Source organism: Olea europaea, chromosome 16 (assembly GCF_002742605.1).
Source record: "Olea europaea var. sylvestris chromosome 16, O_europaea_v1, whole genome shotgun sequence".
Taxonomy (NCBI): Eukaryota; Viridiplantae; Streptophyta; class Magnoliopsida; order Lamiales; family Oleaceae; genus Olea; species Olea europaea.
In genome coordinates, this window is record NC_036252.1 from 18,205,482 (window position 1) to 18,223,559 (window position 18,078).

At 33.9% G+C, this 18,078-nt stretch overlaps 1 protein-coding gene across 1 annotated transcript; it reads left to right on the forward strand.

The window, feature by feature from the left end:
- The first annotated feature begins 15,069 nt into the window (after positions 1-15,069).
- On the forward strand, positions 15,070-16,080 carry LOC111412718. The gene has a single exon (XM_023043640.1). The coding sequence runs from the start codon at positions 15,070-15,072 to the stop codon at positions 16,078-16,080; it is 1,011 nt and encodes a 336-aa protein (XP_022899408.1).
- Positions 16,081-18,078: the final 1,998 nt, after the last annotated feature.

Below are 18,078 nucleotides of genomic sequence, written 5' to 3' on the forward strand. Positions count from 1 at the left end.
GTCACCATCATTCATCCATCTTATCATCTCGTAATAAGTCTATTAGTGAGCCTTTCCCATCTAATGTTCCTTCCATTTGGGAAACTAAGTGTAAAGGTCATGATATCCCAAGACCTTCTTCGTTGTATTGAATGCGCAGTGACAATCGTCCTTTCATCTTATCAATGCCACCTCTTCTTGTCAAGTCCCTTCTCGGACCTCCCCCATTTAATGCTTGTCGTCTGTGGGAAAATAAGGGTAAAATTTCTGAAATTCCAAGGACTTCTTCTCACTTGTTGTGCGTCAGCTGTAAGGACTTTGGCCACATTTCTTCCAAATGTTCTAACCGAGCCTTAACCATGAACGAATGAAAGAATGTAATAGATGAGCCGTTAAAAGATCTAGTCTATGAACCATGAGACACTTTCAAAAATGGTCACTGAAGTTTAAAAACTTTCAGAAATGGTCACTTGAAGTTTAAAAAATTTTGAGCTACTTTTGCGGCAATTTTTCGACCACTTCTGACCACCGATACCACCGGATTTTGATACCGTTCGAAATCCTACAATGTCCTCTTTAATTACAACAAAAAATATCCCCCAAACTCCAAAGGATTCGATCGGAATAAATCCACAAATTTGGCTACCCGAAAAGGCGAAAATCTACCCAAATTTTCAGATTTTTGGTGGATTTTTACAACAATTTTTTGACAACTTCCAACCACCAAAATAGCCAAATTTTGATACCGTTGGAAATCCACAATGTCCTCTTTAATTAGCATCCAAAATCTCCCCAAAACTCCATAGGATTCGGCCAGAATAAACTCACAAAATTGGTATCCCAAAAAGGTATAAATCATGGCAGATTCGGGATGCCAACTTTGTGGGTTTATTCCAGCCAAATCCTTTGGATTTATGGGGGGGGGGGTTTGGGTGGACATTGAAGAGGAGATTGTGAGATTTCCAATGGTACCAAAATCCTGTTGTCTTGGTGGACGGAAGTTGCCGAAAAGTTGCGGCAAAAGTCGCCAAAAAAACTAAAAAATCTGGGCAGATTTTTGCCTTTTCGGGTAGCCAACTTTGTGGGTTTATTCCGGCTTAGTCCTTTGGAGTTTGGGGGAGAATTTTTATGGTCATTGAAGAGGAAATTGTAGGATTTCTAACAACATCAAAATCCGGTGGTATTGGTGGTCGAAAGTTGCCGGAAAGTTTCCTCAAAAGTAGCCCAAAAAAACTGAAAAATATTTCCAGATTTTTGCCTTTTTGGGATGCCAACTTTGCGGGTTTATTCTGGCCGAATCCTTTGGAGTTTGGGGGATATTTTGGATGGGAATTGAAGAGGACATTGTGATCTTTCCAATGATATCAAAATCCAGCAGTCTTGGCGGTCAAAAGTCACCAGAAAATTTCCATAAAAGTTGCCCAAAAATCTGAAAATCTGGGCAGATTTTCAGATTTTTTGGGGCGACTTTTGCGGCGATTTTCCTGTCGAATTCCTTGGTGTTATGGAGAGATTTTGAGTGGTAATTGAAGAGGGCGTTGTGGGCTTTCCAACGATATTAAAATTCGATGGTATCGATGGTTGGAAGTAGCCGAAAAATTGCCGCAAATATAACCAAAAAAACTAAAAGAGTGTTTTTCAACTTCAGTGACTGTTTCTAAAACTTTTTAAACATTCAGTGACCATTTTTGAAAGCGTCCCAATACTTAAGTAACCGTTACTGAATGTTTTAAACTTCAGTGACCGATTTGTAATTTTTCTGTAAGTTCAGTGACCGTTTGTGAAATTAACCCGTTTGAAACAGATACCGGTTTGTAACTTTGTGCCCTTCTATTATTATTATTATTATTATTATTATTATTATTATTATTATTATTATTATTATGGGTCTAGTCAGCATTTTGAGGCTCTGGGCCCAAGCCAAAATTGTGAGGCCATAGGCCTTTGCCTAGATGGCTTGGCCTCAGGGTCGGCATTGATTATAGTCTACCTCAACCATGCTTCACCAGAGCCGCTGTCTCTACCATCCACCTGCCACCGATTCAGGCTCCTTCTCCGGAAGATCAAACTTGTAAAAACGGAAGGATATACCTATACGATCTTCCACCTGCTCTCTGATGGAAAATTGATTGTTCAAAAGACAATAAACGAGTGTGTGTGGAATGAAAGTAAAAACAAAAGTGGAAAGAAAAAACTAACCTGAGGCAAAACATTTGGGCCATGTGGTTGCATGGCCATAGTGTTTCTTCTCCAACCCATTAGTGGAATAATTTCCCAACAATCTCAAATGATATTCTGCGATGGAGAATGGAATCACTATGACATAGTTTGGTAGAGGAAATATAGTTTCAGCATTATTGAATAATGTATTGAGTGACTCCACATTGTTCAACGTCATCATGTTGTATCAATATCTTGGAAAATGTTACCATGCTTAATGTCTGACTTCCATATTTGTTAAATATTCTCATGCACTAGTGTGATTTATGTTCTATTTCGCTCATGAACTTATCAAATTCTTCAAAGTTGTAAGCTTTTGCAGCTTTCCTAAACAATGTACATAACCAATTAAAATAATTAATTAATGAAATATTTAAACAAAAAATTAAATTAAATATTAATTTTTTATTACATAAGTCTTTAAAATATATAATTAAATAAAGTAATTATGATCCTGCTTGATTACGATCCTATGAACAAATTAAAAGATCGTATACTTGATCCAGCCTGTGAACTCCCACCAGACTCATGTCTCTATTTGATTACGATCCTGTAAACAAATTCTGTGTGTAACAATGAAACCATGGTAAATAACGACTATCTCGAGAATAATGTTTAGATGTAAAAAGATTGATAGAGTTTTGAATTATTGGGAACTAATGAATTTCATTCTCTAAATATTTTATGAAAGTGTAAGGTAGTAGTACTAGTTACGGAACTTTAAAATTTTAACAGGCTCTGTCTTTCGTTCTTTTCAAACTACAAACAAGTTTATTAATGATTTAGTTATACAATTAGTCATTTTTCTATCCAAACCACAACTCATAAGTGTATATTAAGTTTTAAAAACAACAAATAATAGAAAGAACAACGGAAAAATGACTTGAATGGGAATCTGAGACTTGCTGAAAGAAAAGAGAGAAAGAGGCAATTCAGGTAAAAATTAGCAGACTAACATGCAAAAGCGACTAGCGATTCATTCAGAAGGGCAGACAAGCTTCAAATGTTAGGGGAATGAAAGTTTATGTCGAGGGTTCTGAAACTTTAGACGTGATTTGTTGGTGTAATTTGTTGAATTATGATTTGGATTGTTGAAAATGTATGTTTTTTTTTTTTTGCATTTCATATAATTTTGGAATAATTTTAGGTTAGTTTAGATATCGGGTGAGGATATGTGTTGTGAACTTGTTCATAAAATTAATGTTTTCATTGTTCTTTCTTTTATGTGTTGTTTTTAAACTTATTATTTACTTATGAGTTGTGGTTTGGATAGAAAAAATGACTGCTTGTATGCCTAAATAATTAATGAACTTATTTGTGGTTTGGAAAGAACGAAAGGTTTGGAAAGAACAAAAAATAGAACGTATTGATTGTGTGGAAATATTAAAGTTACATAACTAGTAATACTACCTTTTACTTTCATAAAATAGTTAGAAAATGTACTAGTTCTAATTCCCAGTTAGCCGAAACACTATCAAACTTTCACATCTAAACATTATTCTCTAGATAATTGTTACTCACCGTGATCTCACTATTACACACAAAATTTGTTCACAGAATCATACTCAGATAGAGACATGAGTCTGGTGGGAGTTCACATGCTGGATTGAGTACATCTTTTAATTTGCTCATAGGATCGTGATCAAACATGAGTATGATTAATGAAAAATAAATTAAATTCAAGAAAAAAAAATACATACATTAATGAGCAAAAAAATTAAAAGAAGAAAAAAATGAAAAATAAATTATGGGAAACGAATTAGATTAGAATTTTTTTTTTAAAATTACAAGATTCAAATTTTGTTCTCTAAAAAAAAATAAAAATAAAAAAATTCCGGGCCGGCCCGCCCGGACCCGGACGGTTTGGGTCCAGACCATGGTCCGTTACGGATTACACGAGTTCGGATCCGGACTGTCCGAAAGACTTTTCCAATTTCATTTTTATTTTTCTGAATATTTTAAGAAGTAATTAAATTAAATATTAATTTTTTTTATTGAAGTGTTTTAAAAAAATAATTAAATAAAGTAGTTAAATATTAAGAAATGAAAAGTGTTTGATTTTTAAATTTGTAACTTAAGGGTATATGTCTTTTAAAACAAAATTATGCCATTGTAATTTTATAAACAAATTAAGGTTATTTTTGTCTTTTAACCTAGAAAAGGCTATTGTGAAGATTGGCAAAAATTTTGGATTAAAGGGTGAAGTGGCCATTTGACCTGACGATTTTTAAAAGTACCCCAAAAATTACAGATAAGTGCTATCTAATTTATTTAATTAAATAACTGATAGATGATGGTCCTATGGTTGAAATGGCCAAAAATACATGGCTGCCTATGCGTGTTTTTCTATAATTAGTCAAGGACCATGAATTTGATCCTTTTCAGTATGCATAATTTAAAGGGATATTGATAAAATGGATTTAATATCATACTCATCATGCACCAGTATTTTGTTCTCAAACCCGACATACGTTACTGGAAGAAGACAAAACTCAGCAAATGGATAGTATTATATGATGCCTACTTAATGATCAAATGATAGTTGCTGATGGAAAATAATATATATTTAAATGCATACATTGCTGTAATGTGAACCGGTGATTTTATGATTGACTTTTGGCCATACTTTGAATTTTCTGGTTTGTGGAATTTTCTTTGTATAACCATCAGTAGCATTTCATTGAAATTGAAAGATTCATGTTTTGATCCACTTTTGTATATCAATGAAAGTTACTTTCCATTTGAATTATGTTGTACACGGCACTAATTGATGTAATCTGCTGTATTTCTAAGATGGTGTGATAGCATTATCAATTAAATTAGTGCAGAAATAATTGGAGCCAAATTTCTGTAATTGTATCATGGGAAATGCATGTTAATGTGGATGGATGTATCTTTCCATATTAAAGACAGGTTATTTATTTCTGGAAAGGTATGACCCTTTTGGAATCATGTGGCATGAATTTGTTTGTCTGCAGTGCAGGCATGAGTATGTACATGCCAACCATTGTATTTCTTTATCTTAAAAAACTGCCTCAAAGTCAGATGCTTACATGTCATTTGTCGTCAATGGAGATTTACTCATGAAAGGAGGCGTTGGTCAGTGCTCACTTCCATTTAATTTTGCACTGACTTCATGGAATGTCTGATCATTTATGCATAAAATGCTGATTAGAAACTAATCTATATTTCACATAAATTATGTGATACTGGCATTTATTTGGCCAATTAGAAATATAGTAAGGAAGGCAAGTGCCAGAAGCTTACAGAATATGTCATTTTTGTTCATCAAACGGTGATGAATAATTAGATATTACTTTGTGAAAAAGGAAAAAAACCATTGAGGCTGCTTTGAGACAAATGAAAAATGTGGTGTATTGTCTTGGTGTCTCTACATGGAACATCTTATAGAGCAAAATTTGTGTTTGCATATTGTTGTGACAAAATGTGATTTTGTCCAAATGTGAATAAGACAAATATCTACCTTATTATTCGATATGAGGTTACCTTATGAAAGTGACAAAGTACAATTCTGATGAAACAAGAAAGATAGTCTTTTTTGTTGTTGAATTTGACTTCAATTATGGAATAAATTGAGTTGGTTTATGCTTGAAAAAAGCATTAATGGCCTATGAGATGACCTTGATCAAATTGTGTGATCAAAATAGTGGATTGAAGTACATTGTGACTTAACAATCATCATCTAAAATACTTAAATTTTCATGGGTATCATTAAAATGACAAGAGAATTGAACTATGAAAGAGTTGATAAACTCTAAGTTCAATTACAATCCCAAATGTGGGGTTGACATATTGAGGAACTCTAAGTTCAAGTTTAATCCCAAATGTGGGGTTTAATATATTGATGAATTCTAAATTCAAGTTTAACCCAAAACGTGGGGATTAACATTAATGATCGTGAACTTATATGAGAAGTTCAAACACTTGTGGTTGCAATATTTCAGATTGCATATGAATTCCTAATTAAGGAATTGTGGGGGTAACTTAAATTCAAAAGTTACCGTATCATGTACCTTTTAATCATAGAATGAGATCTATGAAAGGACAAAGGTAGAAGAGCCCTTATACACATAATTATAAGGATATGATACACTAAGTTGATGAATTGGGTAAGAGCCAATCATGGCGCTTACAAAACCAATGGAATATTTAAAGAATATTCATTGAAGATCATTTTAATATTTCAATGATGAAGACCGAATACCCATGTTTGAAATCCACAAATTAAAGTAATAATGGTTGATAGAAATTTTCAACCATATTTTGAAAATTTATAAAGCTTTAAATAAAGATAGGAAGAAGCATCTGGCTTCTTGGTGGTGACAAGTTGTATCTATCAAATGAATCGATCGTTGACTAGCTATATTTGATAAGATAATAAGTCACATATAATGGAAGTCGAGACATATAAGTCTTAGACGTGACTGTATAAGGAAATTATCAAAGGTGGAATAATTTTCGTAAAGACTTAGTGGATACTTTAAATGACTAAATAGAGTTTTAGTGGCATCTACTTTGAGCAGGATGGGGTTGAAACTCCTAACTAAAAAGGTTCACCAATGATGGCAACCGTACTTGTCATTACTCAAAAGGTAATCCACGAATTCAAATGGTAACAACAAATCATTCGATATGTATATAAAATCCGCGATAACCTTATCCTAATCAAAATAATGTTGGTTGTTACTGAAGTGAGGGTTGAGCTTGTAATGAAATTTAGTGCTAAAACTCAAGTACCTCTAAAAGTAATAAAAGTACTGAAAGAATTTCACCTAGACAAACTTTGAGGTGGTGCCGCCTCAATAGAGAGTTGGAGTTTCTCTCTTAAAAGTTTGTTGAATAGGATGAGCGCAAGACCATAATAGCACTAAATGAGTTGAGGAACTTGAGAACACGTAGTACTCATGTGTGTGTTCTTTCCAGTATTGTCACATGGAATAACTAGTTCAAAGCAATAGCTACCTTTGATTCCGACTTTACTTTGTTTAAATTACACTATGGTTAGATTCAAATCGAAAGATATATAATCCTTATGCATGGGTATCATATATGATGCGAACCCGATTAGTAAGGTTGCAATCAAACCCATAGAAATTGACACCAGATCCCAAGAACTCCCAAATACGACCAAAGTTTAGGATTTAATTTCTGAATGATAAACTACGCAACTGAAGGTATATTAAACCAACGACATATTGATCACAAAGTCTCAAAATTACACCCGGATTGTGGATTTGAATTTCAAAACAATGAACCAAAAAACCCAACAATAACGATGCTTGAAAGACCCCTTGATTACACATGTTGTAATTCTCACCCGTTGTTTTGAATGCCACAAGATTATTAGTCTTGATAAGTTTGCCCCATTCAATTAATGAACAAGATAATTTTGAAGCAAAGCTTCGAGAGGAGTTTTATTAATTCAACATGAGAAAAGTCTTGTATAATGTAAAGAAATAAATCCTATATATAGCGTAACCCTAAAAATAATTAAAGGAAATAAACAATATTAAAATCCTAACTTTAAAAGGAAATTACCACTAAACATGGTAATCTGTGAGGAATTCCTAGGAATATGAAACTTGCCATTATTTGTAATTTGTCATTATTACAGAAATAGTTAAAATGTGACACTAATACACTTGGAGTGTGTTGAACGGACCACGTGTCGAATTTAATTCTATGGCATGACCGTGTGGAGAATTAAATCCCACTAGACTTGCTGTGTATTTCATCTAAATTCATTGACAAGTTTATATATATATATCGTGATTTTAATAGTTCTTTGATGCATCAATGGGTAAGATCAATTTGATTAGTCAAATATCTCGATAAGTTAGGAACTTGAGAATGAGCGGAGTATAGAACATGAACTCGTGTCAGGAACCATCGCCCTAAAATATGGGTAGAGTGACTACTTAAATAATTTCTATTGAACGGTTAAAATTTAAGCTCAGTGTTTAGCGAAGGCTAATTTTAGACTTCTATGATTATTTCACAAGATCGTTGAAAAAAATGAAAATTAAGTTAGTGAGAATAATTAGAGGGCAAAATGGTTATTTATGCTCGTACCTAATTATCGAATCACGGATGGGGATAAAATAAATGTACAGTAGGTCAAACGAAAGTAATACATATTTATTAGCTTCTGTGCTCTTATATATTTCGAGAGTTCAATCTTTTGCCTCTAGTGGAAAAAGTAAAGACTAATAATTAAATTGGGTGGTTTAGTGTCGTCTAGACATGATCTAATTATTGGAGCTTGGATAACATATGTCCGATCTGGTCCTTGTGATAGCTCCATAAAGTATTGAAACTTAATTATGGTAATTATAATAGCTTTAGGCTTAATTGTAATTACAATAAAGTTTTGTACTTAGTTGTAATTACTATGAAAGTTGTAAACTTAATTATGATTGTAATTGAAGTTCTAGGAATACACATGTAATTAACGGTAAACTAATTGAATTGGACTTTAACTTTAATTAGAACTCCAATTTTTGTGTGGAATTATTATTGTATTAGGATTGGAACTCTTCTATCTCTATAAATAGAGATTAAATGGATCATAGACATACTATAGAATGGAATTGTACAACATTCATAATGCATAATTCTATAGAATTCACATTTGGAGAGAGAGAAAATATTTTATTTTCTTGCTATCCAATTCAAGAATTAGTTTCTGGACTAATTAAAAGAAGGTGCCCACATGTCGGTATAGTCTTTGCATTGGAGAATACCATAGAAGGCTTGAAGGTTTGAAACACTAAGATTCTTGCAATTAAAGGAGCCCGAAGTTCACAGATCAGAGTTAATTCAAAGGTTGATCATTGAAATTAGGTAAAAGATTCAAATCCGTTGATTTTGTTATAACATACACGTGAACATCTAGAAGACCCCGTTCATTAAATTAAAGAAATCATAATTTCTAGTAATTCCACTTTCGCATTCCAACAACTGATATCAGAGCAATCTAGATCATTCTTATTTCTAAATCTTGATTGCATGTTCTAATCGAGCGATATCTAGGAATATTTTATTATGTGATGATTGAATTATTTTAAATTGTGATCCAATTATTTGTGGCCAATTCTTCGATTGTAATTTATAGTTTCGACTCTGTAACAAGATAGGTAGATTATGACTCCATCATCTTGATTTAATTTTCTGTTCAATTATATTAAAAAATTGTGAGCCTACGGGACATAGGAATTATGTAATTTTTGCATCTTGTAAATTGATTGAAGGTTGGATGACAAAGACTTGACGACGAAGAATAAAAAATCATGAATTACAACCCAAAAAGAAAAAAAAATTACTGCAAAGTCAGCAGCAAGTTGCTGTCAGCAGTAGTTTGCTGCCAACGGGCAACAACATTTTTTGGCAGCTGACCATACAATAATGGGTTGTGTTTGGTGTTGCAAATTGTCCGACTTTGATTTGGGTTTGATTTTGTACGGACTAGATCAAATCTAGATAAGTCAGGTTTCAAAATTGTCCGATCGAATCAATCAACGTTAATTACGCATTGTGTTTGGTGTTGCAAATTGTCCGATCGAATCAATCAACGTTAATTACGCATTCATGTACTCAATTAAAGATTTTTGTCATCAAACTTTAATTGGAGAATATAACATTAAAGCCCAATTTATTTCTATAGTAATTATAAAATATATATTTCCCATAACATATACTCACTTTTATCTATTGAAATCAGATTCTAATTCACCTTGTACATCAAGCATAAAATTGTAGAGAATCACACCAATAGATAATTGAAATTGAAATTTAATAATTAGTATAATTTCACGATAAATAAAACATGATTGAATATATGCGAAATATAGTAAAGGTTAAACCAATATCATAACAATGTTTGAAATTGAAATTCAATACATACTTCAATTATTCGATGGAAAGAACATGATTAAATCCATGAAAATCTAATACCTATTAAACCAATCTCAAAACATATTTATAAGAATAAGAAATCCAAACCTAGAATTGTTTAGCAATGGAAACCATATTACAAGACTGAGAAACATTGAAATAACCGATACCAATCGAGTTCCTCCCTTGCTTCACCAGAGATTTCTAGCCTTCCATGGAGTTTCTTCACTAAGATGAGAAAAAATTGATATGGAGAGGAAGAGTAGTGTTTTCTATCGAGATTAGGGCTTATAATTGAGTGCAAAACGCGTTTCCACAAGCAGGGGCGGATCTGGTATGGGGGCATTGGGGTCAGTTGACCCCACCCCCATACCAGAAATTGCAAGTTTTTCCCAATTTTTTTCAAAATTTTCAAAAAAGTCCTTGTAATTTTTAAGTTTTGCCCCCATGATTAATTTTTTTGGTAATTTGACCCCACAACTCTCCTTGGCTGGCTTCGCTCCTGTCCACAAGTGGTTGTATCAAATTAGGAAACTGAATATTTTAGTACCAGAATGAACCATGCGTACACATGGTTCTAATGGTGCATACACATAGTAGACTTGTTTAAGCCTTAGTGGTGGATTTTTGGAATCTCGCATACGCATAGTATAAATTTTCCTGCTCCGGACAGTTTTTAGTATTTTGACCATAACTTTCTCTCCCAATGTCTGATTGAGGTGATTCAAAGTGTATTAGAAAGATAACTCAAAGGGATATAAATTTTCTTTAGAATTATCTTCTAATTCGATCGTTTTCTAGGTAAAAAATGGGTCTCAATATGAGACTGAAAACAATGCGTAACTTTTTCGATTGGGAATTGATGTATGATCAAACTTTGATGTTATTTCATTCCTTTGACTTATTTTTCATCTGCTTGACCTCTATAACTTTCAAATCTTCATCATAAGGTTAGACACAGGTTTGGAGTATTTGCACTTTGGTCCTTGAACTTTCACTTACTTCTATTTTGGTCCATTTTCGCTCTTTTCTCCTAAGTTTCACATTTTCTACCAAAATGTAACTTGAATCAAAATATAAGTATAATTAGTGCATTTTGATATCAAATAATCACATGAATGCAATAATTAAGCAGGAAAAATGTTATATTTTACACTCTTATCACACCCTCCCAATTTGCTCATTGCTAGTCCTTAGCAATTCAGGGCAGAACAAACAAACAAATGGTTAGATCATGATACAAGTAAAATTATTAAGTTCCAACTTACCGCAATTCTTGTTCTTTTCAAACTCCACACCACAAGAACGTAACGATGCCATGATCATCAAGATATCAAAAACACTTGTCAAATGTGTGAGTGTATATCAAGCCATAGACATCTTACCACCAACCCTAACACATGTAACATCAAGTATGTCTCAAACTAAAGGTTCAGCCCCATAACTCACAGGTATCAAAGTCTTTAGTGTGGTTTTCTCTCTATAGAGCTGAGAAATATATACACTAAGAACATGGAGGCTTAAAATTTACGAACAAGCAACATGCAAATATTGATCTTATGATAGGTATATTTTCAAATGAGAATTCCCCAACTTCTTACCACAATTTTACTAAAGATCAAAACAGCTAATGCAAGGAGGTGAAAAGGGTTAAGTTGGGTTATATGAAAAGTAAGGCAGAAAGAATTGAAGGACTTTCAAGTATCTAGCTAGGCATCTCAACAAGTATTTCGACATATCAATACTTTACATCTATGCATTCCTCAATCTTTCAATTCCCAACAGCAATTCACTTTTTTTTTCCTTTTTTTTTTATCAATTTTTCTTTTTTTTTCTTTTGAAATTCCCCTTCTTCTTCTTTTAAGATTCATCACTTTACCTGAGCATTTATTAACTCTTATTGCTTTTCTTCGTTACTTTTCTTCTTAAATGGCATTCAATACCTATTATATACTTGGAAGCAGAAAGGTTTCAAAAATGAATGTTTATAGACTTTATTCCATTGTGAGAGGTATGGAGAACATAGGCTCATGAAAAAAAACGATTGTACATGTGTATTGGTTCAAAGTGGCTACTAGGGGATTATAATTATAAAAAAGAAAAAAAATAAGTCTGAAGGCTCAAATTCTATCCTAAATTGACTGTTATCATTTTCCAAGTATAATTCACTGTCTTACCACTGACGTTATGTTAACTTAATTCCTCATTTGTATTGGATGAGATGAATCATGTGCTTTATTTATTTTTAATTCAAGATAAGTAATTTAGTTTAATTCTTGTGTTTCTTGATTAATTTTGAATTTTCATTGCACTAATGAATTGTTTGCCATCAATTGAATAGTTAATTGCTTGTTGTAGTGTAGGAATACTAGGGTTGTCAATGAGCCGAGTCGAACCGGCTTGCAAGCCAAAACTCAAGGCTCGGGCTCGGCTCGAGTAAAATGGGGCGAGCTTTTTACAGGGCCGAGCTGAGCAAAAGCTCGGTAAAAAAACTGGGCTCGACCCGAGCTTTCGGCTCGGGCCTTACTGAGCTGAGCCAAGACGGCTTTTTTTCTATTATTTTTATTATTATTAACAAATCTGACATTTTTTTTAAAAAATTTAAAAATTGTACAAACTTATACGAATCATATATTAAATAAAAGTTACAACTCTTCTCTTTTTTTTTTCAGCCTGAAAAATCCATCTATAACTATTATAATAAAAGATAATGAATATTAGAATAAAGAAATTGAAGTTGAAACTACAATATTTCAAGTTGAAAATTATTGAAGCAAAGTGATAGAAAATTCAAAATTTTTTCTCTATATTTATAGCCAAAAATAAATAAATAAATAAAATTAACTTAACCAACTTTAAATTTCATATTTGAAATTCGAAAATTTGGATGCCAACTAGATGTAGCTACTGCTGCCTTAACAGGCAGCTATATTAGCAGGCAGCTCACAGTAGTTATACTGTTGCCTGTTTCAAGGCAACTATACATATTTTTTTTTATTTATTTTATGGCCTTAGTCAGTTATAGTAATTTTTTTTGATTTTTTTTAATTTTCACGGGGCCGGGCAGGCTCGAGCTGATGCCTCAAAATGGGGCTCAGCTCGAGCCACGAGATGAACGGGCTTGGGCTTTTCTCGAGCCGAACCACGAGCCGCCCGAGCCGACGAGCCTTTTTGACACCCCAGAGGAATGCTCACAATGAGTCTAGAACGTGGCAAAATTAACATACGTAGTTAGAATTAGAAATAATCTCTTTCAAACATGCAATCATATAGATAACTTGAACTAAATGCATGATTACATATGAATTTAGACTAGGAATAGGATCAGGTCATGTTAATCATAGGTTCGTGTGTCTTGGAAAAGACCATTGAATAATTTAGCATTATCGATTGTCAAAAACACATGAATGGAATTAGATTACAAATCAAGAATTGAAATAGATAGCAATAGGCGGAGTCGATATCCAGTACAATCCTCCATAATTTGATAAAATCCCAACTCTTACAGGTTTCTTAGATTAGTTTAGTATAAATCAAATCAAAATATTTCTTTTGTTTTTATAATTCGAATTCCATACGAAATTATTAAACTTGAATTAAACTTATTCTTTGTGGGACGATGATTATTAACTCATCAATTCTATTACTTGTCAACGATCCAGTACGCTTGAGGGTATCACACGAACAAGTTTTTGGTGCCATTGTCGGGAATAAAGTTTTAGTTTGAGTTTATTAGTTTTATTGGATTTGATTTTTTTATTTATTGTTTTATTTTTCTTTTTGTTCTTCTAGGCTTTAATTGTGATACATGATTTCCTCTTATTTTACTCTTTGTAGGTTTTTACTAGTTATATAAGATCTTGACGTGATCGAAAGGAGCTTCAAGCAACGCCAAAGAGAACAAAAAGAACGAGGGTAATGGCTGAGAACCAAGATCATAATCAAAATGCACTACGGAATGCAATACTTTCGATTCAGCAACCACCTCCGGCTCAGCTTATATTGGTTAGGGATTATGTAAATCCAGTACCTGCACCGATTCAGTCTCCTATTATCTATCCAACCTTCAGACAAGCCAGCTTTTGCATCCGGCTAGATGCCATAAATCCCTGTCAAAATCATCAAGATATCAAGTTCAGTGGGAAAGCTATGGAAAATCCACGCGAACACATTCAAGTTTTTACCATGCTATGTGATGTAATTAGCTATGAGGGAATATCATAGGATACATTCCGAATGCGTTTATTCCCTCACACTTTAAAGGAGGATGCGAAAATATAGATGATGTCACAACCTCCTGAGAGCATTGTATCGTGGAATGACATGGTACAAAAATTTACCATGAAATTCGTCCTACTGTCTCGAGTCCAACAAAATATATCTTTTCAGATAGAAGGACCATGAGACATATCCAAACGCATGGAACAGGTTCAAAAGCGCATTTCGGAAGTGTCCAAATCTTAATATTCCTAAACTGGCGTAAATATATCTATTCTACAATGGACTATGCTCTGAATTTCGTAATATCGTAGATGCTTCTACGGGCGGATCAATTTTGACAATCGAGGTAGATGATGCATATAATCTAGTTGAAATAATTGCAAAGAATTAGAACTGGCTATCGGATAAGGAAGCTCCTAGGAAAATAGCTGGTTTATATAATGTGGATATAGTAACAGTGTTGACAGCACAGATGGAAGCAATAACGAAGAAGCTTGACACTTTAACTCAATCTGTGCACATGGTACAGCATCCAGCCCCAGTGTGTGCAGGTTATGAGGCATATCACATCACTTCATGCTGTCCTCTGACTTCTACTCACATGGGTCAGCCAGCATAGGTCAATTATGCGTAGAACTATCAGAGCAAAATGGACCTTACCCATACAACTACCATTCGGATTTGAACAAGTATCCTAACTATGTGTGGGTGGATAATTCAGATTAAGTAAATTAGATGAGGGGCAATCCACCAGTGATTCGACAACAACAAGACAAGAGGCAATCCTTGGAGGATCTACTTGCAAAGTACATCACCATGACTGAGATGGTAATGCAGAATCAACAGGCTTCTATACATAACTTAGAAAATCATATGGGACAGATAGCAGCTGCATTAGCCAACAAACCACAGGGTGCCTTGTCGAATGACACAGAGAAGAACCCACGGGAGCAGGTATTAGCAGTTGAGGTGGTAAATTATGCAACTATTGAGCTCCCATCACTCACATCCACCATCCCTGTCAAGGCTTATGCGCCACCTTTTCCATTCCCTCAAAGACTCCAACGCCAGCCAACAGTGGAGCCTGTTCAAGCCATCACTACTAAGAGTGGTGTTCAATTGCCTGAAATCACTACAAAGAGGAAGGAGATAGAGAGAACTCAAACGCCTGGTAAGGGTAAGGAACCAATGGAGCAGTCTGAAGAAGCAATAGAAAAGGGCCAACTGATAGTTTCAGACAGTCAACAGCTTAAGACAAAGGTTCCTAGCACTTCACCGATACATCCAGTCCCTTTTTCTCAAAGGTTGCAGAAAACCAAGTTGGAAAAGCAAGCTATGAAATTCCTAAAGGTCCTCAAAAAGCTGCATGTTAACATCCTATTCATTGACCCTATAATTCAAATCCCAAATTATTCTAATTTTTTGAAAGAGATGCTGACTAAAGAGATGAAGATGCCTGAGCATGAAACAATAATACTATCTAAAGAGTGCAGCATGATCATCCAGCACAGGATCCATCCTAAACTAAAAGATCCAGAGAGTTTCACTCTACCCTGCTCCATAGGAAACTTACAAGTTATTAATTGTTTAATAGATTCAGGAGCAAGTATTAACTTAATTCATTTGTCTCTTTATGGAAATTTGGGATTGGGAGATCCTAAGGAGGCTTCTATCATCCTTCAGCTGGCGGACAGTTCGCTTAAACATTCCTATGGAATAGTCGAGGACATGCTCATCAAGATGTGAGAATTCATTTTTCTAGCTGATTTTATCATTCTAGACATAGAAGAGGCATCCCAGATGCCAATAATCCTAGTAAGGCCATTCCTGTCAATAAATCGAGCATTGCTGGATTTTGACGCGAATGAAATAGTCCTGAGGGTGGAGGATAAGAAAAAAAGCTTCACTATGGAGAATCCACACAAGCAGCCCTCCTACTTTGTGGATTGTCAAAGAGTGGACCTTTGGGAGAGCTACAAAGGCATGCCAAATATAGGTGGAATTGTTGGTAGAGGTAACAATGGAAACCTGATTATGAGGAGAGTTAAGGGTGAACCAAAGAAGTGCAACCAGTGCTTAAAATTCTAGACTGAAAATTCTCTTTTCAAGGCACCATGAAGAAGCCTAAAAACAACAAAGTCTAGCAAAAGACTATAAATTAAGCGATTGTTGTGAGGGAACCCAATATTTTTATTTTTTTCCATTTTATGTATTTAGATTTTATGCATTAGTTAGAATTTTTCGTGTTGTTGTTTGTTTAAATTAGTTAGATATATTCATCCATACATTAGATTAGTTATTATTTTTTATTAGGGACTCATCATTCATTTGTAGTTTCCTCTTAGATCCATGAGATTTAGTTGGTTTATTAGATGTTTGGGCTAAGTAACATATGTTCTTGGTTAATTGATCTCTAATGTTTGATTTGACCATCATACGCAGGAACATGACGTCGCGGAATACTCAGACTAACATAGACCAACGGGGAAAACATGATGAAGGAGAATGTCTAGCAGTCACCCAAAGTACCTTCCACGTTCAATGGAAAAGTCCAAGGACTACTTTCTTCCTTTCCTTCTTTTCCTTCCCCCTCCCCTTATATTCTCAATTATGCTTTAAGACATTGGAGACAATATCGAGTTTAAGTTTGAGGGCGGGAAAAACTTTGAGTTTTTTTTTTCTTTTTGTATGTTTTGTGTTTAAAAAAAAATAAAAAAATTGTTAAATTTTATTTATGTTCTTGCATGTTTTGTTTTAGTGTTGATTTATGAATTGTCGATAAGATGCATGCTAGACTAATTGAAGCTTAACCTTACAAACTTTGATATTATACATGGACTAGAATTGAGTTTGACATTATGATGAAATGAGTTGATTCATATACTTGATAGGTTGATTTAATCGGACATAGGTGCTTTACCCATACCATAAAATTATTTATCTTTGGACCAAATTTAGCACATTTTGGGGGTGATTTTGCTGTTGTAGAAAGATATGGATGTGAACAGGGATTCCATGTGTGAAATTTATTTGTGAATTTTCTTAGACTAACAGGATAAAATTGGGTGAAAGTCTTAAGTTGGAGGTCGATTTGATTAAATAGGTGTGTGATAAGGAGTATTATACTGATCAAGACATATATTTTGAAATTTAAAATTTCTCTCTAAAGCCTTTATGACTCGAGCAATTAAGTCTGTAAGGGTATCTTAAAACTTGATGCCCTAAAGTTGTCTGACTTAGGAGTTATCGACCTAAAGTTCGCTACATGGGTCATTTAGAAAGAAATTAGAGATGAAGTTTCACTTGGCAAAAATATTGTTCTCTTCGAAGCCTATTTTACTCGGGTTATTAAGCCTATAAGGGTATCTAAAAGCCTGACGCCCTAAAGTCATCTGATTTGCGAGTCATCGGCCTAAAGCCTGCTACATAGTCATCTAGAAAGTTTTAGGAAAAGAATGAAAAAAAATCCTTTGAAAATCAGAAAAAGCAAGTGCATGAAAAAAGCAAAAAGCATTAAATGCCTTGTTCAGTCCCACCCAACACTTGTTCAAGAGAATTAGACTTTCAATGAAGGATAATAGTCTAGTTGAGTCTTGGCGGTCGAATTGAAACAATCAAATAATTGGAGAATCCTTATTCACTAATATGTTGACTTGCAATTAGTACGTCCATCTAAACTAGAGATGTGAGGATAGTTATGAAAATTCAACCTTAGATCACATGTTGGGAAATGAGTGAAAAGAT

Coding starts and splice junctions, on each gene's coding strand:
- LOC111412718 (XM_023043640.1), top strand. CDS start 15,070: ATGAGGGGCAATCCACCAGTGATTCGACAACAACAAGACAAGAGGCAA.